This window comes from Vanacampus margaritifer, chromosome 17, assembly GCF_051991255.1.
Source record: "Vanacampus margaritifer isolate UIUO_Vmar chromosome 17, RoL_Vmar_1.0, whole genome shotgun sequence".
Taxonomy (NCBI): domain Eukaryota; kingdom Metazoa; phylum Chordata; class Actinopteri; order Syngnathiformes; family Syngnathidae; genus Vanacampus; species Vanacampus margaritifer.
The window spans coordinates 12,420,823-12,446,453 of record NC_135448.1 but is presented as its reverse complement, the minus strand read 5'-3'; the positions used below and the strand labels follow the sequence as shown (position 1 = coordinate 12,446,453).

Sequence of the window (25,631 nt, the reverse complement as noted above, 5' to 3'; positions counted from 1 at the left end):
CACATAGTCAGGTTTTTCCCTATTGTCAGTTAGTCGTTTTGTGCTCTTTCTGTATTGCGCTAAGATGCCACAATGTGGCATTCAAGCCCTAGCTAAATAGGAAAGTAGTAATTGTCAGGAAGTTGGTGGAATTGATGCTGGGTTTACTGTACATACAGAAAAAGAGGAAGTGCATACTCCGTTATTTTAAACCTTAAACTTTCTCAACTGCTTCTTCCCTAATTTCAACTCATACATTCTCCCACTTACAATCAGAAGTTAACGATGTGCTAATTTCCTCCTAACGAGCTTCAGCCTTCCGACTATAACAAATAGACCAATTAATGTCAAGTGCAACATTTAAAAAAAAAACACCCTACTTTAAAAAAAAAATGTAATGTTGATAAATTTCCACAGCAGGCGGCCTAGTGTCATCAAATATTTACCAGTGGACAAATTGAGGAAGTCATTTTTGGGGTGTGCATCCATCCACATGGCAATCAAACATCTCAATGTGGCACATCATTTTCTCCAGGCGTCTTTAAGACTGTGTGTGTGTGTGTGGGTGTGTGCGTGTGTGTGTGTAAGTGGGGAACAGCAACATCTGAATCCAGCATGTCACCCGTTATCACAAAAAGTGAAATCTGTGAAATTGTAGTTAATTAATTAACAAAAGTTTAGAGTTTACATTAGCTAATGTTGCACTTCACAATTTAGACGTGTCAAGAGGAAAAATATGCTATTAAGCTGTAAAAAAACAAAACAAAACTTTTGAGTTGAGACTTGGAATTCGACCAAGAATTTATTATGAATTTAATTCATGATGCTGAAATTGTACACAACTGTAAGCGTTTAAACCCCAGACCTGACACAAGATGTAAATTTGTACTTCCGAATTCTTCACGTGTCAAATGTTGGGAGTTTAAATCGCAAACGTCACAGGATATTTAAACTGGAACCTTTGAAGTCTTCACACTTGGAAGGGTTAGAGTTAATTCCACATGAATTAGAGAATTCACATTTTGAAATTTTTCACACTTGAAAATTTGGCCCAGAATACAAGTTCAATCTGATGATGTCACACAAGATGAAAATTTGCACTTGGACCAAATATTTTGGGAAGCAAGTTGCTAAAGTTGTACAAAACGTTGTTTAATTTGCCAGCATCATGCGAAATCTAGAGTTGAGTAAACCTGAATTCGCATTTGGGAACTCGTCACACTTTGGAATTTGTCCAAAAATTCTACGGACGAATGTGTTACTAAAAATGAACAAAACTTGTGAGTTCTCGGCTGCTTTTTAATCAATATGACAGCATTCCAGTCAGGCTGCATGTGTTTTTATTTACCTGAATAGCTACAAGTATAATAATATTTAAAACACATACACACACATACAGGGGATTGCTTGATATTTACACAAAACATCGTCACAACAAAACACACACAATAAAGGATAATTCATTTTTTTTTTTAAATAAAAGTACCACAAAAACAAAATGTACCAACACACTGTACCAATTTCTCTTTTTTTTTTCTCCAGACATCTGATTGGCTACTAGCTCAAAGCATAGTGACAAGCCATTGGACGATGCCGTTTGCACACATACATCAGTGCTCTTATAATAATAATAATAAAAAGGACAAATAGATGCAAACGCATGATATTCCCGCAGGTAAAGCTGGGTTAAAATAGTGCTTTGTAGTAAATATTGTGCTACTATACACTTAAGCGTTAACATATTGAAATTGTGCAGAGGAAAAAAAAATAAAAAATACTGTACCACGATTGTAGACCTTGTGCTTCGATGCCATCAAGGAAGCGAAGACAAAACAACGTACCGCAACTTCGCAAGATCACGTACAAATCGTCTGCGTTGATAATTGACAAGAATCACGTCTGCACAAGATGAAGTCGTTCGAAAGTCACGGTAACACGTACCCAAGGTTTTCCGTCTATAAAAGGGCTAGAAACCTCCGAAATTTTTCTTCTGACAGGCAGGCACACGTTCACATTGGCACGTCGTCGTAAATAAATAGCAAAATTCACAGGAAAATGCCCATATGGGACCGCCGGGAAAAATTAGGTAAAGGCATCTATGACGCTACTGAAGCGCTGCCCCCATTGTCTGTGGGACCTTAAATACATTGCTAGCATGTAGCCACCTAGCATCTTGAGCCAAGTGGGGCGTCTCTAAGAAATCTCTAGAAAGGTGAGAAAGTCACGTTTATGGAGGTTTGGTGCAAAAGGGTGAGTTCTCAAAAGTGTTGGCCTGTAGGGTGGGTTCTCAAACGGGTACCACCCCTGAATTGAAACTCACATTTTTGGGTGGGTCCAAGTAAGGATGGGTCCTCAGTGGTTAGTGTGTCGGGTGCATTCTGGAAGGGTGCCAGCCCTGAAGTGCGATAGATTTTCAAATTTGAGATGAATCCTCGAAGGTTGGTGTGGGTCCTTGAAGACTGGAAAGCCTGAATTGGGACATAACTCAAATTTAAGGGCGAGTCCTTGAAGGGTGCCACTCCTCATCACAATGCAAATTTTAAGGTGGGCCCTCGAAGGTTTGGTGTACAGGGTCAGTTCTCAAAGGGAATTGCAACTCAAATTTTTATTTGGGCCCATGTTGATGGGGAGGTTGGGTTCCTTGAAGGGTGCCAGCCCAAAGGTGGGACGGAACTCAAATTTAAGGCTGGATTAGTGCAGGTGGACGGGTAGGGTGGGTCCTTGGACATTTACACATCCCTGAATTGGGATAGAAATCAAATATAAAAGGTGGCCCCTGGACGATAGGTGGGTCCTCAAGGGTGCGCCATAACTCAAATTTTAACTCTTTGACTGCCAGACGTTTTCAGAAAAGGGATGCCGTGGGTGCCAGCCGATTTAAGCATTTTGACTGATCTTTCAAGGTCCATAGAAAATTATGTGTTTGGACTATGGAAACACACATATTACCAAATGAAAGATTGGACTCTCATCTTTCATCAGAAAAAAAAAGTTTGTTTCTACCTTATTCCGTTCTTCAGTAATCAACAGTAGAAAATGGTTAGTTTCACCTGTTTTGAAACAAACGTCTTTTAACGTCTTTGGCACTCCTCCATAGGATTTTACTAAACGTTATTTAACGTTTTTGGCAGTCAAAGAGTTAAGGATGGATCTCCAAAATGTGGGTCTTCAGAGGTAGGCCCTCGAAGTGTGCTGCCCTTAATTCCAACTCAAACTTGAGGGTGCATTCTCATTGACAGGTAAGGGTCCTTGAATGGTCCCTGAATCGGGACGGGACTCCATTTTTGTCTTTGAAGGTTGGCACATAGGGTGGGTACAAAGGGTGCTGAATGCAAATGCTCTTGATATGGTCACAGGTTTGTGTTCTTATCTGAATGGCATGCCGACATCTTTTCGCAAATCCTCTCCAAATCCGCACTTGCCAAGGGAACATTCATAATTCTTCAAGATTCTCTGAAATGCAGCATGTGTGGAGCGATATGTCATCCGGAGGTATTTGCTACGACTCGGCGGGTATTAGTACCAATGACAATCACCCTCCCTAAGTGTACCAAAACGTGCCGACTAGCCTACAAGAGGATGATGATGATGATTGGTCGCTCAAAGACGAGACATTTCCCGACCCAGACCCAACTCCCCCACGCTCTCGTAGTCTGGTTCAGAGCTGTCCGCGGCGGGCCCCTCGTCCGAGCTGCCGCCAGTCTTTGGGATGCGGATGCTCTCGTAGCCCGGGTCGGCGCCGTCCTGCGCGCCGTCCCCCGCCGGCTGGGCGTAGACGTCCTTCACGCTGGCGTAAAGATCCCCGGAGGACCCGGCCGGAATCAGGCCTTTGAGCTCGGCGATGCTGCTGTAGTCGTGCTCCTTGTCCTCACGGGTCAAGCTACCGTCCTCCACCGTTGTTCTGTCCACGTTGGAATACTTGCAAGACTGAAAGACAGCATTTGATAGATTAGCCAGGTAAGGAACCATATTTGGTAACTTTGCTGGTTAGCATGTAAAGAACCACATTTGGTGCCTTAGCTGCTAATCAAACCTCTATAGCAACCTAGCCAGTTAGCGGGTATTTGTGACTTAGCATGTTAGCAGATTAGGAACCATATTTAAATGGGACAGGAACCAAGCATATTTAAAAACGTAGGTGGTTAGTAGTAGTGGAACCTTATTTGGCAACTTAGCTGCTTATTCTCCGCCAAGAAGTGTATCTCACTACTTTGTTCCATAAAGTTTAACCCGGTTAAAATGTGTAAACGCTTAAAGTCAAGACGTGTGCGTACGGTGGACCCCTGGTGGGTTCCCATACCTCGGAGCGCCTTGTCTGATCTTCTGTCATCTTTTCATTGTTTGGTGCTCGCCTTGGGCAAAGTGCTTCCGTCTGGGGAATAAGTGTGAAACAGTTCACGTTTGGGGAATCGGGGAGCATTTTCTGACAGCACCTTGTTGTGGCTCTCCGGAGACGACGGCGAGTGAAGCTACGTGAAAGCAGCACAAAGTGCACGTTTATAACAATCCTCAGGCTACAAAGTCTCTCAGGAAGCAACGCTAATTTACCAACTCGTTCCGACACTTTGCTCCGTCGGACGAGCGCCCGGAACGGCTGGCGGAGGAGGATGTGATGATGATGATGGATGGCGGCGCGCTTAATCGGCGTTTTAGGAAAGTCGACGTGAGACCCGGCGGTCATCCATCACCGCGTCTTCAGGCGGAGTATGAATCAATACGCTTATGGACACATGATTACTTTTATGGATCTGCCAAACAATCTGTAGCTGCTAAAGGCTTTTCCATTTGGATTTAATTGGCCTGACAATTAGGCAGAGTGACCCCTCCACCTGTGTTATGTACCCCTGAGGCGCAAGTGTCGTTACAAAGTGTTTCTCTCTTCTAATTCAAACAATCAACGGTACCGTTTAGCAGGTGCACAAGGAACCACCATCGGCAATGCTAGAGATGAAACCTTTTAGCTAATTTAGCCAGATGGCAAACATTTGGTAACATGGGTCCGTATGGGGAACCATATTTACTAACATACTTTCTTTTACTGGACTTTGAACGTTTCCACTTTACGAGCAGGGAACCATTTTTTGCTAACATTGCTAATCAGACAAGGAACCATATTTGGTACCTTTGCCATTTATCAGGCAAGGAAACATAATATTTTTTAAAACTTGGTAACTTGGCTCTTGATATTTGACAAATTCCATTTCATCAGCAACGGAACCATGTTTGTGAATTTAGCTCTTTTGCAGAAGGGAATCATATTTGGTAACGTGCTTGTACAGTATGTACAGTACACAAATTACATCGTAGGATTATGAGATGTTGCTTATATGTATTAAGTGGACACAAAGACACTAATCGGATTAAATTTAGCTAGCTGGACAAGTCATCAGGTGTCGGCCCCGATGCCGTCCATGCTGACACTCGTTATCCGCACTTCCTGTTTAGCTCATGTAGCCTAGCGTAGCATGACAATAACAATGCCAGCATCAGCAAAACACACTTTGTTGAATAGTGGAAGCAGGGACCATGACGACGGCCGTCGGGTGGGTCAAACTCATTTTCTAAAAAGCCCGCGGGCACATCTCGAACCGAGACGGCGGGCGAGCCCTCTCTCCGTTTGTTGACATTCGATGGCGATCGGGACAACGCACGTGCGTTTACTGTAGCGCCGCCCGAGGGCATTTACATACAGTGCGGCCATGCCGGTGCATAAACCGAGGACGCACCATCATCCATCATGGCGGCGGAACAACTGTCACCGGGACGAATAGCAGCTGGCTCTCTCGCCCCACACGTACACACACACACGCACACACACAAATGATCTGACAAGACAAATCACCTCCTGGTTGTACGCGAGTGTAAACCGCAGGAAGCCGGAATCACTCAGGGTTCATCTTAAATCAGCCCCGCGGGGGGGTCTACATGCAACACAATAATATGCAAACATGCACATACGTACACTGTATACGTGTGTGTTTGTGTATGGGGGGTGGAGAGCAAGAGCCAAAATTCCTGCTGACTGGACGAGAGGACGCAATATTAGGTACACCTGAACCAAGAGATGCAAAAGCAAACTTGCTGTTTAAATGACGATATGCCTCTTGTTATTCTTGTTGTTGTTTGCAGCCGTGCAGCGTGGAAACAATTACCCACTTTAGAACCATATTTGGTCAATTATGTGATTACTAACAAGCATCATTGGCAACGTAGCCCTTTTTTGGACAAGGAACCATATTTGGTTACTTGGAGTAAGCAAGAAAGCATATTTGCATACTTTACTGGGCAAGGAATCATACTTAGTAACATAACGTCTTGGGCAATTAAGCACATTTGGTAAATTAGGCCTTATGAAGTGAGGAACCATTTTTGGTTACTTCGCCCTTGACTGGACAAGAAATCATGATTGGTAACATAACTAATTGGCCAAGATAGTATATTTTGTAACATAGTAAATTGGGCAAAGAACCATATTGGGTAGCATTTAAAACAAGGTAAGGAACCATATTTGGTAACATTGCTATTCAGGCAAGGAAACATTTTGGTTACTGATTCCTTTATCGGCAGGGAATCACATTTGGTAACATAACATATTAAGCAATAAAGGTCCATTTGGTATTTAACTCTTTACGGGCAGGAAACGAACTATGGTAACATCACTTTTAGAATAGGAAGCATATTGATAACTTAGCCTTTTTATGAGGTAAAGAACCTCCTCCACTTACCGTACTTGCACGTGGAGGAGGGAAAAGTGAATGGCGGTGAACAGGAAGCATCTGGCAAAAACTTTATTTGTATTTCAAACGGTGACTTTTGGAGCTTTACGGCCGCATGGGCGCAGCGTGGCCGTAAAACACGGTAGCAACACGTTGTCACCTTGTAAAGTGCTAACGGCTCACCTTCCCGTTGTGCAGCTCGGGCCCGGCGTGTCCATTCATCAGCGTGGGCTGGTTGTCGTTTTCATCCAGAACTTTCTCCGGTAGCGGCGGGGGCAAATCCTCGGGTTCCTCCTTGAGCCATGGAGATGGAAGCCCACCGCCGCCGCCAGCGGCGTCTTTGGACCGCCGCTTGACCTCCAGGTCGGCGCTGTAGCGGCTCTTCTTGTTGCGGTCCACCGAGGCGTACTCGGGCGTGCCTGGGCTCGCAGGTACGCCTGCGTGGCCGTTAACGAGGGGCGGAGGAGGGGGGGCATCGGTGGGAGACGGGCCGGCGGTACCGTTGGGGAGGCCCAGCTTCTTTGGTGGGTCTTTGAGCTCCTTGACTGTCTCATAAAGTGAATCCTCCACGCTGACATCACGGGATGCTGTCGACATGTCTTTTACCACCTGCATAAAAAAATAACATAAAAAATATTTAAATAACAATCAGGTATTGACCACCATTTTGTCATGACTGTCAATAAAATTTTCACTTTTTTTTTGCAGGTTCCAAAAACACTACTGTCAATAATTAAGACATATAAAAAATGAAAGAAAAAAAAGTTTTAAAATGAAATAATTAATAAACATAGAGAGTAGAAATGCTTTAAAAAAAAAATATATATATATATATATATACACATTTCATTAAAAAAAAAATCCCCCTCAAATAAACATTCACATTTAATGTTTTTTGTTTAATGAATGTGCTGTACCGACACATTAAAAAAAAAATCGATACAGAAATAATAGGACACGTATTTAATTTTTAGCTTTTTGAAAAATATCAAATTTAAAAGCAATTTTTAAATCTTGCATGTAAAACGACCTAGTAGTCTGTAGTGCGTTCCTTCATGTGGCACTAAAAATACTGAATTAAAAAAAAAAAATCTTAAAATGATCAAATAGAACAAACATATTTTTCTACTTAGACATATTTTACTACATCTTGTAAAATATTTAAACATATTAAAAACATTTATTTTCACATAAACATAGCCAAGAATAATAAACAAAAACACAATAAAAATGATTTGGTAGCGATCACTGACCTGTTAGTGATGTCCCCAAAATATTACAAAACACATTTTAAAATAAAAAATATATATATATTGTATAATTCCAATAATTATAGGGGAAAAAAAATCAATACAGCCTTTTAAAATGTAAATGAATAACCTCAAATAAAAAATTGTGTATTTTAAATATTTGTATCTATTATATCTAAAAATATATCATACTGTATGTAAACAATTCAAAGTAGTGACAAAAAACTATATATATTTTTATTATTTGTAATTATAATTGAAAATATTGTATTTACATTTGAATTTTTAAAGTTTTTTTTTACTTTATAGACTCCAATGCATATATATTGTATGTTGTAACATTGCTGTATTACCGACCTCGTACGTGCTATCCCCCGATGTGGGCGGGGCGCTGCCCCTGACCAGGGAGCTGCTGGGCGGGATGCTGGGCAGCTCGCGTCCCTGCGGACACTTGGAGGACCTGTGCTCCGATTGGCTGGCGGGCATCTCCTCCGACGGCTGCGGGCTGCTGGCTTGCGTGTCTGTGAGGACTTCACAAACAAGCAACACAGTTAAGCTTCCGGCTTCCCGACTATTCGAAGTGAGGCGCCGCGACGTACTTGTACCGCTGGTGAAAGGTCCGTTGTGAGAGCTGCTGGCGCAAACGTCCGTCACCGGACTGTCGGCCGACTGGCTGATGGTCTCTTTATCCGACGTCTGGAAAGGACAAAACGTCGTTATCCCAAAAGCATGCATGTGATTTTAGCATTTTTAAGATGAGATTGTTAGCTTAAAATAAAATATCGTTCTCATTATACGCAAAGGCAGGGTTACATTGGCTGCTGGGTTGTTCTGTGTAAAAGGTAAAGGCAAATAAAGCTAAATGTAAGGCCTTCTATTACAGCTGTGATGTCACTTTGACAGTCTCAGCGTGAAAGTGGCTAATGCTAACACAAAAGTCTGCGTTAAAACAACCCTGAAACTCAAGGGCAGTCATCCTGCTTTTTTTCTTCTTTGTTTTTCCTGTGGTCTCGTTTTTAAACAAACAGGTGAGAAGTGCCAGCCTCTGCAGAGTTAAAAAGAAATCTAACAACACGTCCTCCTCTTCCTCCGCCTCCTCATCAGCGAGAAACGCACACGTCAGGAGTTCGCATGAGGACGAGGGAGATCTTTTTTTGGTCCTTGTTTATTACATTCTGCAGAGGGGCAGACGCACAAGACGACAGACTGGGACAAAAGCGACACCCAGTGGACGGGAGCGGTCATTGCAGCGCCACTCTCAATGATGTCATCTTTTAGCTCAATCAAGCCACACATTGTTGACGTCTCTTTTTTGTAACGCTGATTTATGAAGAGGCAAAATGTCAATGTGACGTCATGTGTAATTATGTGGATTTAAATATAATGTCACTATAAAGTATAACCTGTCAGAATTTGTAAAATCTTGGCAATTTGGGGGAAGGGAAAGGAGGGGGGGGGGGGGCAGGTAACTTTTGGCTGAACCATCTCATTATTTGTTTTTATTGCTTAATTTTTTTAATGACTGTGCTAATCTGAAATGCCTTAGAATTAATTAAAATGTTATTTAAAAATATTTTTGGGTCTGATCATGTTTTTTTTTAATTTATCTTTATTTAATATACATTTATATTAAAACAGTTTAATTTGAGCATTTTTCTATAATTAAAAATATTTTCTTTAAAAATTGTTTAATTTAACACATTCATTCATATTTTTACTTTGCTTGTAAGATAATCAAATTAATTTAATTCTCAAAAAAAGTAAATCATTTAATTGAACGATTAGTCAAGTTAGTTGATTTATGTAAAACAATAACTCGATTGGATGTAACCTATTAAATTAGTTCACATTTTTGTGTGTGTGTGTCCTCACTCCATCCATGAGATCAACTCTGTCTCCCGCTGGATGGCTAATAGTTGCTTTCTTCTGCCTGCAAAAGAAGACAAAACGGAGCATTTTTTAATCCGAATTTTCAACTTGTAAATAGATTATATACGTGTGTGTGTGTGTGTGTGTGTGTAGCTAACGTGCCAGACGAAGACTCCATCTCCCATCATGCATTGCACTCACCCGCGGCAACTGGTGCACAGCAGCAGTAAGACGGACAGTAGCAGCAGGGCGGCCAGGGTGCTGAGGGTGACCACCAGGGCCAGCTGGGCGCCATCTCCACCCACGCCGGTGGCGGCACCGCCGACCAGCCAGGCCGCCGCCCGGCCCCCCGGCCCCGCCCCGACCACGGCCGCCTCCGGCCCCCACCACACGCCACTCAGCACCGGGGCCATGACGCATCACACCAGAGCAGGAGAGCACATTGGACAGGCGCCACCTACAGAACAAAACACACTTTGCATTTTTTTCCCAAGCAGTTAAGATATTAAATACATAATTGTACATTTTTGTTGTACCAGGGGAAAAAAAAGCGAATGAAAAAAGTTTTCATTGGACAGTTATGATATTCATGTGAATTAAAATACTATGATTAAATTTGTAATAATAACAACTACTATAAAATATGTGTTTATTTTTTATCATTATTTTTGAAACATAATTAACCAAAAAAATCAACATTTTTACATTTGCTCATTAAGCTATACAGTCACACTTTGAAAATAAATCATTTTTTAAAAGGTTTAAATTTTCTACATTTTTATAACATAAAAAAGTAAATTATTTGAAATCAAGATTATAATAAGTTATTACTGTAATAAGTAAGCACAAATGCAAAATGTATTAGAAATTTAACATAGTACGTATTAGTTAAAATTTGTTATTAAAAATATTTTTTTTTATTATTTATTAAGCGATTAAAAATGATTCAAAAATAATGATTGTTGTAAATATTTTATGAATATTTTTCCCGGAATATTTCTCACAACAAATGTAATTTAACAAATGATTATGAATTATTTGTTTTTTCATTCACAGATGTCAACAAAGTAAAAAAATATATATTGTAAAAATACATTTAGAACATCTTTTTTCTTCCTCCTGCATGGATATATAGACTTTTATTTTAAAAACATCCATCTGTCATCCTTTGTTAGGACATAATTTAATTGCATTTGTTAACTGTTTTCAAATAAATGCCACACAGTGACAGTCCACGCACTATCGTGTACTTCATCCTGATGGGGATCAAAGTGATGGTTATGCAGCAGGTGGCAGCAGAGATCAGCGTTGCGGTGGCCCAGAGTGCACTTTTGCTGCAGTGAGTGCAAGTGAGTGCATCTGCAGTCCTTTTGACTGTAAAAACGCTTCCGTACGTATGCGAGTGTCAGAGAAACCTTGGAACTCGGGTACGATTAGTCACGGGGAATAAATATTCGGAGCTTAGCACTTTTGTCCTTGGAGTTGATGCGCTTGGCGGGCACGAGTTATGACACTTCCTGTCCTTGGTGCCCGGCGGGCTGTGTTAGTAATGTCGACAGGTTAGCGGACTAACGTCAACTGCATGTCCGAATTGCATCAGAGGTGGGAAGCTCAATTTCAAGGTCCAAAAAAGTGCAAAATTGTGGGGAAATTTCTGTTACGAAATAATTAATGCTAACATTCTTGCATCTTTAATAAAGGGGAAAACGTCTGGAATGAACAATAAGCCACTGAGGATTGATTTGCGATTGAGAATGACAGTCTGTTGCGGCCCTGCGTTGCCACGGCAACACTCTGGGATTAAGCCATTAACACTTGTTCGGAACCACAGTTTTTTTGTTAGCATGTCATGTTGCTGTCCTCCGTATATACCACAGTGTCCACTTGGCCCATAGTCTCCTTTTGTTGTTTTTGTGGTAAGTTCCGTGCGGCGTGGTTTTCGCGCTTTCTTGTTGTACTATTTTGAAGTGTTGACACATAAGACTGCTTTCAGTGTCCTCTTGGATAAAAACGCATTCCATTTGACACCCTGAAAGCAGCGTGCTTCTGGCAGTTACCCGCCAGGCCAATCTGTCGCGGCAGAAAACAGATGATCCGCGCACGCTGGTAGCCATCTTGTGCCCTGGCCCCAATGAAGGCCATTTGGCGGGGTAGGGGGCGGGTCGGAATAAGACAACGGCGGCAAACGTAAACATGGCACATGTCGAACTGGTGGTCGGGAACGTGTGTTGCCATGGCAACCCCCCCCCCCCACCACCACCCTGCCGGCGCCTCTGATGATTTCAGTGTGACAAATGGAGCTGTCCTCCCAAAAGCAGGAAACAGGATAACTGCATCATTCAGCCACGCTCGTGTTACACTTATGGATGAAAGTAACAGACGCATCCATTAATAAATCAATTTGTCAATTGGGAGGCTGGATGAGACCCCTTTGGGTGATTAATTATTCATCTATGTGATACAATTTGTGTCCCAGGGTCCGTGAAGAGACACTTGGATGACTTTGGACTTTTATTATATTTTCATGCTCCAATATGGCGGACAAAGGTGATGAAAGGATGATAGGACAAATTCAATATTAAATGGAGGACAAATGTCAAATTTTTTCTCTCCAAAATTAAGGCCAAACGGCAACTTTTCTGCTTCAAAATGGAGGATGAACGCTTTAGTTGCACACTCCAAAATGGAGCGCAAACACTGTATTCTCCTTCCACAAAATGGACGACAAGTGCCACATTTTCACACTCGGAAATGGATGCCAAAAATAGAGGACAAATAGAATATTTTCCTCCATTTTCACTTCCTTGTAGCCTCGCACATTTTTGTAATACTTGTCTGGGTTTCACTTGCTGTTCCCCAAGTGACCCCCGGGGGCTGCAAAGCCCCAAGGAGTACAAATCTAGCACTTTGGGCGCATACAGGAAGTGGCCTGACTTTGGCTGGGTGTGTGCCACAAGTAAATAAAAATGCAAAATACAGACCGACATGCATATTTCCTCTTTTTTTCTTTTCTGAACTTGACTATCTTTATTTGCACATCGCTCGCTTTCACACGCTCCACTTTCAGTTCCGTGCAACATAAAACAAAATGAGGAAGTGTCAAACTAATTATACACAATCAAACAACGGAGAAGAAAAGAAGAGTAATTGTTGTGACATTACATTGGAAGGGGGCGCTATTTTGTACACATGTAACATAACAAAGGATCATCCTTTGTGAAAAACAACAACAAATTAATGCATCTTAACTAGATTACAAAAAAAATAATTTTCATTCTGCAGATAAAGCACTCCCGCCTTCCTCCTCCTCCTTTTCAAAGGCGGGGTCGCAGCACTGCCTTTTGCAGCGTGGAAACGCCCGACTTGGTCAAGATGCCAAACAATCAGCGGTCGTCATAAAACTTCCTCGTAGAATTAAATTTGGCATGTCAATCCTTGACACTGAACACGACTGAAGCGACACGGATCAGGCTGCGGTGAAAAGCAAATCCAACAGGGGGCGCCACACCAAGATTAACTTTTGCTTCTTTCTTTTTTTTTCTTTTTTTAAAGCTGCTTGAAAAAGTCATGCATAATCCTCCCATGACTGATTTCCTTGAAAGCGGGGGAGTATAAATCCAGCAATTTGTGAGGGATTGCTGCGGCGGGAGGACGCCCGAGCAACTGTTGGGCCTCATCAGGATCACGACACCCCGGGGAATGTGCCGGTTTGAGGATGGACGCCCTCAAAAAGGCCCTGTGAGGAATGCCAGGAATGTTGCCTCATTTTCTTGGAATATTACAGTAAAGGCACTCATTCATCCAGAAAATATGTTCCCAGCATGCCGGAGGGGACACATTTATGTCAAAATGTCAAAGAAGGTCGAAGAGAAAAGACAAGACAAAAGTTGGAAGAAAAGCACAATCGTGTGTAGCTAGTTAAATATGACACTTGAAAATTAATAAACAAAAAACCTCCCCACGACAGAAGTAAATCAATCTCTACCAACAGGTGGCGCTATTTAATCCAACCATCAAACAGATATAGGCGGCACAGCTAATAAAACATAAGAAAAATCTTGCGAAGAAAACAAAGCACAAAAATCTCCATGGCAACATCATCAGCGGCAGCAGACACCGCGCTGCTGTGTCTGTGCATCGTCAAGCAGCTGTTGCCGCGGGTTACGGGGTTGCTAGGGGGATGGAAGAGGAGGCTGGCATCCTCATCCTCATGTGCCGCCTCGCATCCTAATCTCTTCTTTTAGCCCCTTTTGTGTCATGTCCCCGTGAATGGCCGTTTGTCCCGCCCTGGCGGTGGAGGAATGCCGCCGCTTTTGGCCCCGCCAACTCCCACTGGCGCAATTAGTCGCGGGAAACATTAAAAGAGAAAATGAAAAGTGATACCCATTGGGGCTGTTATTATGGCACATGGTGGACCACTAGGAATGGTCAAAATAGAAAAAAAAAGACATAATAATAGACAGTTCTACCAAATTCTTTATTGCTTAGTCAAACTGGCTGAATTATTGTTGACTGTTATTATCTTCCAATATTGTTATCAAGGTCTTGTATTAACTTGATCAATACTAAAAGTTGCTCAGTTGTTCAATGAACCAGTTATTGACTTAACATAATCCCGGCCGATACTGTTCTCTGGTTGCAGCCATGTAATGGAATTAAGGACGTGAGTGTTAATCACAGGTTTGTAGCCTGTAATAATGTTAGGATTACTCAGCGATTACTGTGCTCCATCGTTTTTATAGGCTTAGCGTTTAGCGACTAGCGTATATTTTGCCAGCTAGCATGGCCGATAATCGCAACGCTAGACAAATAATTACAAGCCAAATGTTTGTTTGTATTATCGCCACTAATGTTACATATATTTTGTAATAATATTTAGTTTTGGCTCCGAATACACATTCTAATCGATTAATTGTGAAATAGCTTTTATTAGTTGTCTGTCAATGGGAAGCTAGCCAAATGCTAACACGTGGCTAACCTGAGTCAAATAAAGCCCAAACACAGAAGGCGAGTCTTGTTTTTTTCGATGTGTTCCTGCCTAGCGACTGGCCGTCAACGTTGCAGCGTGGCTTCGCTTTGAAATGTAGCGGTCTGACCCATTTGCGGACCCCAAATCCGCCCCCGCACCCCTCCGCTTGGACTGTGGTAATCCCCCGGCGACCCAGAAAGTTGCTTGTAGAGCAGGTGGCAATGTGGGCTGGAGGTTGAGCTGCACAACAATGGCGGCAGCAGGGGTTTAGCATCGCGTTGTGCGTGATTAAAAGCCGCCCCGGGAAGATGAACAAGTGTAATAAGTCAAAATTGTTTAAAAAGTGTTCGTTTCCAACATTTTGGAGTCTGTGTATACAAACTTTTGGTATGGGGGTCACAAAAGCTTTTGAAGTCGAGTAGTTTTGGCAGTTCAAAACATTTTGTCAACATTTGGAAACAACAATGGCGGCCAACAACCTTCTGCTTTTCTGTAAATATTTAGTGCAAATTACCGTATAGATTACAGAATGGTGATTTATGGGGCCTTTGGTGGCTTTTGTAAAACAATGCCAAAAACCTTCAGTTTAGCGCAAATTACCAAATAGAATGTCAAACATTTAAGAAAAAGAATCCAAACATTTATGAGACCTCTTTCAGGAAAATGTAAACACTCAAAACATGCCATTTTGAGCTGTTTCTTAACCCATTTTGCAGCCTAAACATGCCTCCTTAAAATGGAGGGCGTGGTGTAGGACTGGATGCGAGACGGCGTTGCGCAACATCGGGGACAAATGACGATGTGAGCTTTGTGGAACAGCGCTGGCGATTGTTTGGGGAAACGCGGCCGGCGCTGCAGTGGGGATGGGGTGGGTGTTTCGGGATTGTCTGCGGGGTTACAATCACGCCATTGCTTCTGTTTGCTGGACAAATGAAGGGAATGAACAGCTGGAAACAACTGGGAGAACGTCTGTTGGCGCGCGCTCGGTGTGTGTGTGTGTGTGTGTGACAGGCTACACAAAGTCATTAGCGGTGTTCCTTTCAGTGTACAGTGGGTTTAACGACCCGGCAAGGCCACACTAAATGATTAGTGTGGCGGCTGTGGGACACTATTGATCTTTGCATACAATATGTACACTGTGCGTGTGTGCGTGTGTGTGTGTGGAATGTGGAGCAGTGACCGTTTCATTTATAGACGTGAGTGAGAATATCGGGCCTGGGGCTGGAGCTACCAAATGTTTTTAGAATCAAGTATTCTACCAATTAACCCGTCGATTCATTGGATACAAATGGATTTGGCATTATTGAACAGCAATATAAAATGTTAACGTGAGGTGCAGGTTTTATTTCTACTTGAGGTCCTTATCTTCATGTTTTACACTGTAGTGTCTAGAAAGTTGAATGTCTGTAGCTTTAAGAGGCGGGGCCGAGCCTGGTGAGTGACGTGGGTGTCAGGAAATGAGAGTGCAGTCAGCTCTTTTTCTAATCAAGTTGTTCAATGAATTGATTCAGAACTAACTGTAGATTGTGGCTAGCTGACATTGTAGAGTTACTATTAGTTTTAAGTTTGATGGTAAATACAACTTCTTACAAACTTGGTTCAAATCCAATTTGTCGCTACCTGGAAATAGCAAAAATGACAGTAAAATGGCCCCTTTAAACCAAAATGTCCAACTTCCTGCGTCTTTTCAGGCTTGCCTTCTCCAGACTTTTTTGTGGCTCGACTCATGAAAGACTACCAAATTTAATTTTACAAGGCGAAAATGACAAGGTTATTTACTGCCACGTTTGCCAGATTGACCCTAAAAATGGCCCCTTTGAACCAAAATGGCTGACTTTCTGTGTCTTTTGGAACATGGCTTCTTGAGACTTTTTTGTTGGCCTGCTCATGACAGACATGCCTACCAAATGTCATGTTACCGAGTCATGTTGCTATTTTTTGGGTGTGTTTATTGCCACAAGGCCGTGTGTGTGTGCGTGTGTGTGTGTGAGAGATATTGTGTAAACTAGAGCATGTAAATGGGAGGGAAGCCGTGTTGGAATTCCCCCACCGTCTCTTCCTGCAATTTTGCATACAAAAGCAGCAAAGGAAGCGAATATAGTAGCGAGCATATATTGTGAGGCCGCCCGACGAGGCAGGCGGACGCTTTCTCATTTATTCAAATCAAAAGGAACAATGAAGCAGAACCGCCGCTGACGACTGAAAAGCAATGAGCGGGGGAAGAAAGCGTCGCGGGCCACAGCGAAGCATCGGAGTCGTTCAATAAAGCATCTAAGCCGGCAATTAACACGAGCAAAGCATTGTTTCGCGCACGCTTTTAGTCCATTATGAACCCTTTTAATTAAAAGGCCAAGCATGTGGCGGGAAAGGATTGTTTGAAAATTCATCCTCCAGAGCTAGTTTCGCATAGCAACATGAAATTTGCTCGGCATGTCTATCATGAGTGGCTCCACAAAAAAGTCTTAAGAGGCCATGCCTGAAAAGACACAGGAAGTCGGCCATTTTGCCTCAAAGCGACAACCTAATGTAAATAAATGTCCTGGTGTCTTAAAATAGACAAGACTGACTTGTCCCGTTTGCTGCCAAATTTGGCTACTCAACAGATAGACAAAACTAAATGGCAGAGAAAAAATTTGATATTTTGTCATTGGGTAGATCGAGCCGTGGAACTTTGATGACGCAGGGAATCAAATATTTGGATTGCAAAAGACCATTTTCAGGGTCATGTTGGCCTTCACGAATTATCCAACTACTGCGGAGCGTGGCGACAAAGTCAATGTCTCGCCATGAAACATAAAAAAAAAAAAAAAACGATATATGAGGAAACAAATGCCTATTTTAGACTGAACACAAAGCAATGTTTGTGTGGCTGGTGACATGCGCCCAATCGGATTAAGACACCAGTGGGGATTTTGTTGTGTAGATGGTCGTGGTGACTTTCTCTCTCTCTCTCTCTCTCTCTCAAGGGGGAAATGCCGACTCAGCAGGATGTCTTCCAAAACGGACCAATCGCCTTATTTCCCGTCTGCTGAGATTCCTCAGTTTTTTTTTGCTTTTCTTTTGAAGAACAGCATGAGGTTATGCCCATAAAACTGTTTCAGCTCTCCTGACAGCCGAGGTACTTACTGGCCTCCATTTTTTTTTAGCTACATTTTTGAACCTCTTCCAAGGGCGAATAGGTAATGTTTTAAATGACTGTGTTGCATTACGCAACCACTACAAAGTCCATTTTCAAGTAAGTCCCATAACTTGTTTTTCATTTTTGCCGATTTGAACCACCTCAGATCTTAACGTCTTATCCGTCCACTGCTAACATATGACATTGTTATTTAGAAACCACAAGGCGTGACGTTATCTCGACAAATGCAAATGAGATGTTGAACCATTTTGTCACTTTTGATTTGAGTCCGGATGGAACTGCTTTGTTGTTCTGCCAACGTTGTTTGTTTGTTTTTTTTGTCATAATTGTAGCTTCTTACTCAAAAGATGGATATTTGCAACGTTTATTTTACATAAAGCAGAAACTCACAATCCAATATTTTAATTGGATCCCATTCAATTGTCCATTTTACATTTATTTTCTCATCGCCATCAAAAACAAAACGGAGCCGTTGAAGTACTTTACACTTCCTGCTATTTTCCAGCCGTCATCTTTTTGATCACAGAGCTTACTTTGGTGATGAGAGTTTTTTTTTTTTACTCAGTAAGTGCCTTATGTTGATAGAAGCTCTTATCCAGCTGAGACTGACGGGGGGGGGGGGGGGGGGGGGTTGATGATGATCAAATGTGGTCCATTTTGCAATCCGGATTAGACGTGGGCCTGATTGCAAAATGCTCAGACGGCGGCGACGTGCAAAGGAAGGAAGAGAAACAGAGAATCGAGAGAGTGGATGAGAATGCAAGAGTGCAACAAAAAAAGTGGCTTGTTGAGGAAGGCGAGAGGCCTTTCACTTCCTGGATGCTTGATCCCTGATGTTATTCTTAGATTTTCGGGAGGGCGAAAGCTTAACGGGCTGGGAAGTTTTGTGGTGTCCTTGTCCTTGATTTGACTTTTTTTTTTTGGAGGGGGGGGGGGGGGGGGGGTATGTGGAAAATGTTTCACTATTCTCGAATGAAGCCTTCAAGAAGAGCAACGTTCCCAATTCCGACTTTGGGGGGAAAAAGTCCCGTCTCACAGTGAGAGCTTTACTCGAAGATTGATTTAGTGCTTTTCTTTTCTTATTATGACGGCTTGTAAGAGGATTTTGACAAGCGCTTAAACTGCGTATTTGTTACACTTTGGATTATTTCCAGTCTCTGGGTATTGATTTTTTTTCTGTGGGAGCGGAGTTCGCCTTGTTGCCGGGTAACTTTTAGACCAACTCGAGTGCACAAAAGATATTTGTTGTCATGCGTACATTGTTTGACAGATTTGGGAACGATCAATTGATTAATTAATTGCATTAACTCTTGCAATATATCGCTAGTAAAACAGTAATTGTGCTACGAATACAACTTGCCTGTCATAAGCTCCCAATCTTATGACACGCGTTATCGAAACACTGGTTTGACCGTGTGTGTCAAAATACTCCGCATACCGTCCACACTCGGCATTTTCGAGATGCCGGAGCTTCAAAAACATTTCGTCATATGCGCTACAAGACCAAGCCAGTAAAAGAATCTTCACTCTCCTCAGCAGTTATTTTTTTCCGCCTGTCATCCCGATTGACGGCGCTGCTGAGTGTGCGCGGGGAGGAGGCGAGGCGGAATGTTCCTTCCCCTCGTTCTGCTGGCGGTGCTGATGCGGCACCGACATTCGTACTGCAGAGATGCCGGGGGGGGGGGGGGGGGCAAGCTCAGCTGCCGCCACAAATAATGTCCCAAAATGGGCCAGTATATTTTGCTGATTTGTGACATCACATCAAGTATCTGCGCACATGACTTGGAAACTAGGCTGGGGGAAGATCCGCTATTTTCAAGTGAGGTGCTGGAGTACAACCTCTGGATTTACACGGAAGCACACGTCAAAGCCGATTAGCATTAGCTCCTGATGAGCGGCACATACTGAAATGTTTGTCAAGGGTGTCATTTGGCAGCTGGACAGGACCGCCCCTTCAAAACAGGCTAACTCTAGCAAGGCTATAAAAGTCGGGGAGACTTTGAGTCTCCAACTAACTTAACTGATGTTTTTGAGTAGTCAACGAACCATCGTAGGTCAGTTTTGTAAACTTTTTCTCATTCACCTACTGATGACGCAGCATCAGGAGCTACTGGCGGTTTGTTATTTAGCCCAAGGATACTTCGACACGGCCACAACAGCCTGGGGTGGAACCCACAACCTCAGGGTTGCAAGACGACCACTGAGTCATGCCACCCCCCCCATTTAAACACTGTTGTCTTTAAATAACGTTTTGCCATCATTAATGAGCAGACGTCTTTGGTCCTTCCTCGGGTCTCTTGATGGCCTTACGACTCTGGCTGGAAGTGTTCGGTTTAGGTGAATTTTTTAATAGGTTCTAGGTGAACTAATGAATACACACACACTCGCACGCACATACACATACTCACCCACATACAAAATAAAATTTAAAATAATTATATAAAAAAAAAAATCTAAAAAAGAGAGCAATGATGATGACATGTCAAATCGGTAAAATTACTGAATGAACAATACTGAGCTCTACAGAAGAAAAAGAAAAAGAAAAAAAAAAGAAAAAATGATTGAGCAGACGTACGCGTTTTGACATGTTTGTATTTTTGTAATGCTTGTTGAGTCTTCAACGCACAAACCTTTGATGTTTTCATACATTTTGAAGACAATTCAGAGTCTAATGAACCTGACGGACGTGTCTTTGTAAAAATTCATGACCAATTCATCTTTCAGTATATCTGACGTGTTTGTCTGAATGTTTCAGACATCTTTATCTTTAATGAACGTCATGTTTCATTCAAGACAATCTCATGTCTGTACGGGATCATGCAACTTTGAGGTAAAAATTGTCATCTTTCTTTGTTGACCTTGCCGTAATTCATCCTCTGACAAAACACGAGACAGGAAGCCCCTCTCTGCTTTCCTCATCGCGGTGCCTCCTGCCTCCGAAAAGGGACTCTTGATTCCCCACAAGGGTGTCCCCGAAGCAATCTCCGTTAATCGCATCCGGCGATTTTGCTCGCCGTGAGCGCGCAGTGAGTGAATGAATGTAAGCGCGCATGGCGCAGGCAGGAATGCGGCCGGTGTACATCAGGACAAACGGGTCTTGTTTGAACAGAGCGCCGTTGTCGACGCCCAACCCGTTTGATGTGGCGTTTTTTGATGCTCGTCAACCTGCAATCACCGCGGCTAATGTTTAGCGCACGAGGTAAGCTTCCTGATGGGACCGAGTTTTGTCGCGGGTGCTCTGAATGGGATGCGGGAACGCTTGCCAAGTGGCCTTTTCCGCCGCCCGCCGCAAACGACCAATCAATTCTCGGAAGGTCAGCAGCTCCGGCGATGAAGATCAATATTCTCTTTTTATTATTACAACCGCCCTCCCTCCTTTTCATCTGTCTCATCAGTCACGCTTTACGTCTGGTAGCGTTCTCCCGGCGAGCTCGACTGATTGAATTTGGCGCTTTTCGTTGATATCAATTTGTGATATTTTTCCAGTGTCGCTGCTCTGCGTGACCATGGAAAAGTAAATTTGCAACTTTCAGAATTAGCGACGGAAAGTAGGACTGCAATTATTCTCATGATTATCCCACCGATTAGTGGAGTAATCGGATAAAAACTGATTTTGTATTATTCAACTATAATACCACTACAAAATATGCATGTGAGGTGCAGGTATTATTTTCATCCACTTGGGGTCGCCATCCTCATATTCTACACTGTACACTCTAAAAACATTTGGGTCAAAAATAACCCATCTGTGGGTCAAAAATGGACCAATCCTCTACTTGGGTCTATTCGACCCAACTTTGAGTTAAGAAATTGATATTTTAGTGTAAAACAACTCTTAAATATTGGTCATATCCAAAACCCAGAAAGTTGGGTCAAATTGATCCAATGGATCAAAAATGGACCGGTCCACTTTATGGGTCAATTTGACCCAACTTTCTGTGTTGTGGATCTAACCAATATTTATAAGTTGTTTTACACGAAAAGACCAGTTTTTTAACTCAAAGTTGGGTCAAATAGACCCAAGTAGAGGATCAGTCCATTTTTGACCCATAGTTGGGTTATTTTTGACCCAACTGTTTTTACAGTGTAGTATCGGTGGCTTTGTGGTTTTAGACGGTGGAGCCCGTCCTGGTGAGTGATGTGGGAGGCCATAGCCAGTAGCCACCATCCTGCTTCTGATACAAGAGTTTCACAAAATTGCCATATCAAAGACACAACAGTCAAGACGATGATTTTCCGACCAAGTGAATGCTAGGGTTAAACTTTAATCCGGCTACTTTTATTTCATATAGCATAGCATCATAGCCGTGTGAAATGGACATTTCAACAAGGAATTATCAGCAAAAAATGCCTAAAACATTAAATCTTTTTTATCCTCTTATTGAATCGGTTTCCTGGATTTTCTGTCGACCAGTCAACGGATTGCAGTATGACCAGCTCCACCATTTGTACAGTAAATTTAAAAAAAAAAGGGCTATTAGGGATCAGTTCTTAGGACTAAGTGGAAAATTACTCATCAATTAAATAATTAAACAAATAAAATACAATTGAAATAATTGTTGTTGTTTTTAAGGCTCGTCTCTCTCGTTCTAAATGTTCTAAATGAGAAATTCAGATTAGCACCAACGAGCATTCACGTCACACGACACAACAAGTCATAAACAACAACAATAACAATACGTTGACGCCAACTCGTGTTAGCAAAGCAGCAATACACGATGACAACAGCTTTTGTGGAAAACTGGTTCCAGCGAGGGAAGCCCATACCTGCAACAGGTGCCACGTTGGGTTTCCTTGAGAGAGGTATTGTTTATATATGTTTTATGTTTGAATGGAGCAATAAAAGATTCCTGGCGCTTCCCTTGAGATGTGCGTGCGATCAAAGTCATTCTTACACAAACACTGCGCTGTTAGCCGAGCTACAACAGAGGACGAAGCGCTTTGCTTGGTTAAAGCTTGAAAACGAGTGTGTGCTCAGCTCAAAGACATTTAAACAAGGCAGAGGCGGATTATCCTCACCTAAAGTACTTTCATCTCCAGAATGGTATCAGGAAGTACCAAAAAGGCAACTTAGATGACAGAGTGAAAGAGTATTTGCAAAAATTGACTGTATCGGAGATGTAACAAAAGATCTAGGATTTCTCTGCTTTTGCCCATCAGACCAATCTTGCCAGGAAATTAGCTAATGAATTTTTCTCATTTAAATGAATGGAAATGCCCTTAATCTGAAAAAAAAAATAAATGTTAAAAAATGTGTACATTTATTTTATTTTTTAAAAAAAAGCCTTTTTAGATTAGTGTAAATAACTGTAAAAACATACTGTAGCCTCCAACAACTAACTAATATTAAAAGAGCAGACGCCTGCTTTAATGAAGTCCACAACCTTGGAAGGCCACAAATTGAGGAAACGCGTGCTCATTTGCCAAACCAAAATTTTGGCTCAATGGAACATTCTTGGAAACATTTGCTTCCTCTTAACATACAACAGCTGCAATCATAAGTTACCAATCATATTTCCATGCCGGCATGATCCGCATTCCCTCGAACTGCAACATTCCCTGCCGTGCTGTCATTCCCAAAACATTATTTTGCACCAGTCGTGTGCTTTGCTTGACCAGCACAAGGACACTCAGTTGCAAAAGCGACAAAGTGCAAATTGTGTGCGCTTGAGTCGACTTTTTTTTTTACTGCTGCAAGGGAGATGAGCTGCCAAGAGGCATGCAAGGAGGGGGGAGGTGTCTCCATGCATTGGAATAACCGGGATGACTTGAGGACATCTCATTTAGAGGGAGAGAAATACACTATTATTTTGAAAAATGCATTAAAAATAATAGCTGAACACACTGCATCCTTACCAGCCACAATATTAGGCACACCTGCACTTTGTGACAACATCCCATATACATGTTCAGGGCAGGCAAAGATTAAAACCCTTATTCTTGTAGTGACACTCTGGTTATGTCCTGCTGTACTGTTACTATCAGAATTGCAGGTGTACCTAATTAAGTGTCTAGTGTGAGTGACAGGTCCCCCGCCCACATACATGGTCAAAATGTAAACACAAGTGAGGTGGGGGCTAGGGAAGATGCGTTCAATGTCACTACAATTAGCAGTCTTTTTGCATTCATAATGAGGAAACTGGCAACAAGTCACCGCGAAGGCTTGACAGTTTAATAATTCATTTCGACGCCTACATAGAACAAAATATACGCAGCTATACAACTTAAGAAAATAACACGTAGCATTTGTTACCTCACGAGGGTCTTCCACAAAGAAGCTTCCCGCCGTTCAAATGCGTCGTAGCTCCGTTAAGTGTCCACCCGTTGTTGTGGTGTCGGGTCCCGGAGTAAAATTGAGGTGTCGTCGTATCGGTGATGAGGCTGTGGCCGTCTTCAAACTGCGTACATTTCTCCAGTGCAAGCAAAAATCGTTACCGCCCGCCGTCGGTACTGCTGCCGATGCTTCTGCCGAGTGAGACCCACTGCTGCTCCGCCAGCAGCGCGCTGCCTTGAGCCGGGGAGCGAAGCAGCCAATCAGGGAGGGCCTTGCTACCGCAAAGTCTTGTGGGTAGTGGAGTCTTGAAACAAAAAGAAACGTTTGTGTTTGACAACTTGCTTGCCGTTTTCTTTCTTTCTTTCTTTCTTTTATTTTAGAATTAATCAAACAATTATTTAACGAAATGCATTAAACATTAACTGTACCTGTAATTTTTAAATAACAAAATAAGTCATTTTTAATTATTAATAAAATAATAAATAATTCATTGTCAGTTTCAGTGATTGTGTATATTATTTTACCAGTAACTATAATCAACCAATTATTTAATAAAATTTAAAAAATACTCAAAAAGATGAAAAAAAAAATGTTTATTTTGATAATAAAACACAGTATTTTTTCTCCTTTTGAATGTAAAACTCACAATTAATGTAATCAACCATTACAGGTAAAATAAATAAATAAATAAAGCATGCTAAATATGTAATAATTGTAAAACTATTTTAATAAACAAACTATTATTTTCATTATTTTTTTATGAATTATTTCATTTAGGGGTGTCAAACTTTTTATTTACTTCAAATATGATACCATTATTGCAGCGTAGAATGCTGTCTGATACTGATATTGATCTGATACGATATAACCAGGAATGTTACATGCTTTTATTTATTTTATGAATATGAAATGTTAGAAGAGACTTGACCAAGTGATACTATTCAAACAAATAACAGTAATCAGCAAAAGTAGGTATGAGAAAATATGACCTGTTTATTCCAAACTGTACGAGTGCTAATATCAGAGATTTTGGATGTAGACTGATGTTATTCAGTTGTTTTTTTTGTCCGATATGGGACTGATATTCGATTGGGACACCCTTAATATCATTACAATCAAGTGTGTATTTTTGCAAATAGACATCATTTTTATATTAAAAGTCATTAGCTCTTGTGTCACACCTATATTGTGTCAAGGAAGTGCACGGTGTGTTTGGCTATGGTAGTTGAGGAAACAGCATAGAACAACACATGCTTTCTGCAGTTAAGTCCAGTTTGTGGTCTAGAAACAGATGGAGAAGTCAGAACGAGTTTTGACTTCCTCCCCGCTGCGAGTGTTTTTCGAGGGCGTGTGGTGAACCGACGTGTTGTTATCGTGCCTACGGCCTCCTTCCTGAAACACAAATGTGACCGCCGCCTGTGACAGTTGGACAGTG

General features: G+C 42.0%; 1 protein-coding gene across 1 annotated transcript; it reads right to left on the bottom strand.

The window, feature by feature from the left end:
- Positions 1-1,302: 1,302 nt before the first annotated feature.
- Positions 1,303-24,411, bottom strand: pag1 (phosphoprotein membrane anchor with glycosphingolipid microdomains 1). Its single transcript, XM_077549013.1, has 7 exons — positions 24,176-24,411; positions 10,016-10,271; positions 9,818-9,875; positions 8,545-8,641; positions 8,303-8,475; positions 6,879-7,304; positions 1,303-3,906 (listed from the first exon to the last, which is right to left on the bottom strand). The coding sequence occupies exons 2-7, from the start codon at positions 10,225-10,227 to the stop codon at positions 3,580-3,582; spliced, it is 1,293 nt and encodes a 430-aa protein (XP_077405139.1). The 5' UTR covers positions 10,228-10,271; positions 24,176-24,411; the 3' UTR covers positions 1,303-3,579.
- Between the last annotated feature and the right edge of the window lie 1,220 nt (positions 24,412-25,631).

Bases quoted from the DNA above. Each gene is read 5' to 3' on its own strand.
- pag1 (XM_077549013.1), bottom strand. From the start codon at position 10,227: ATGGCCCCGGTGCTGAGTGGCGTGTGGTGGGGGCCGGAGGCGGCCGTG. The intron at 8,476-8,544 runs GTACGTCGCGGC...TTGTTTGTGAAG, and splicing joins ACCTTTCACCAGCGGTACAA to TCCTCACAGACACGCAAGCC. The intron at 3,907-6,878 runs GTGAGCCGTTAG...GCTGTCTTTCAG, and splicing joins CCGAGCTGCACAACGGGAAG to TCTTGCAAGTATTCCAACGT.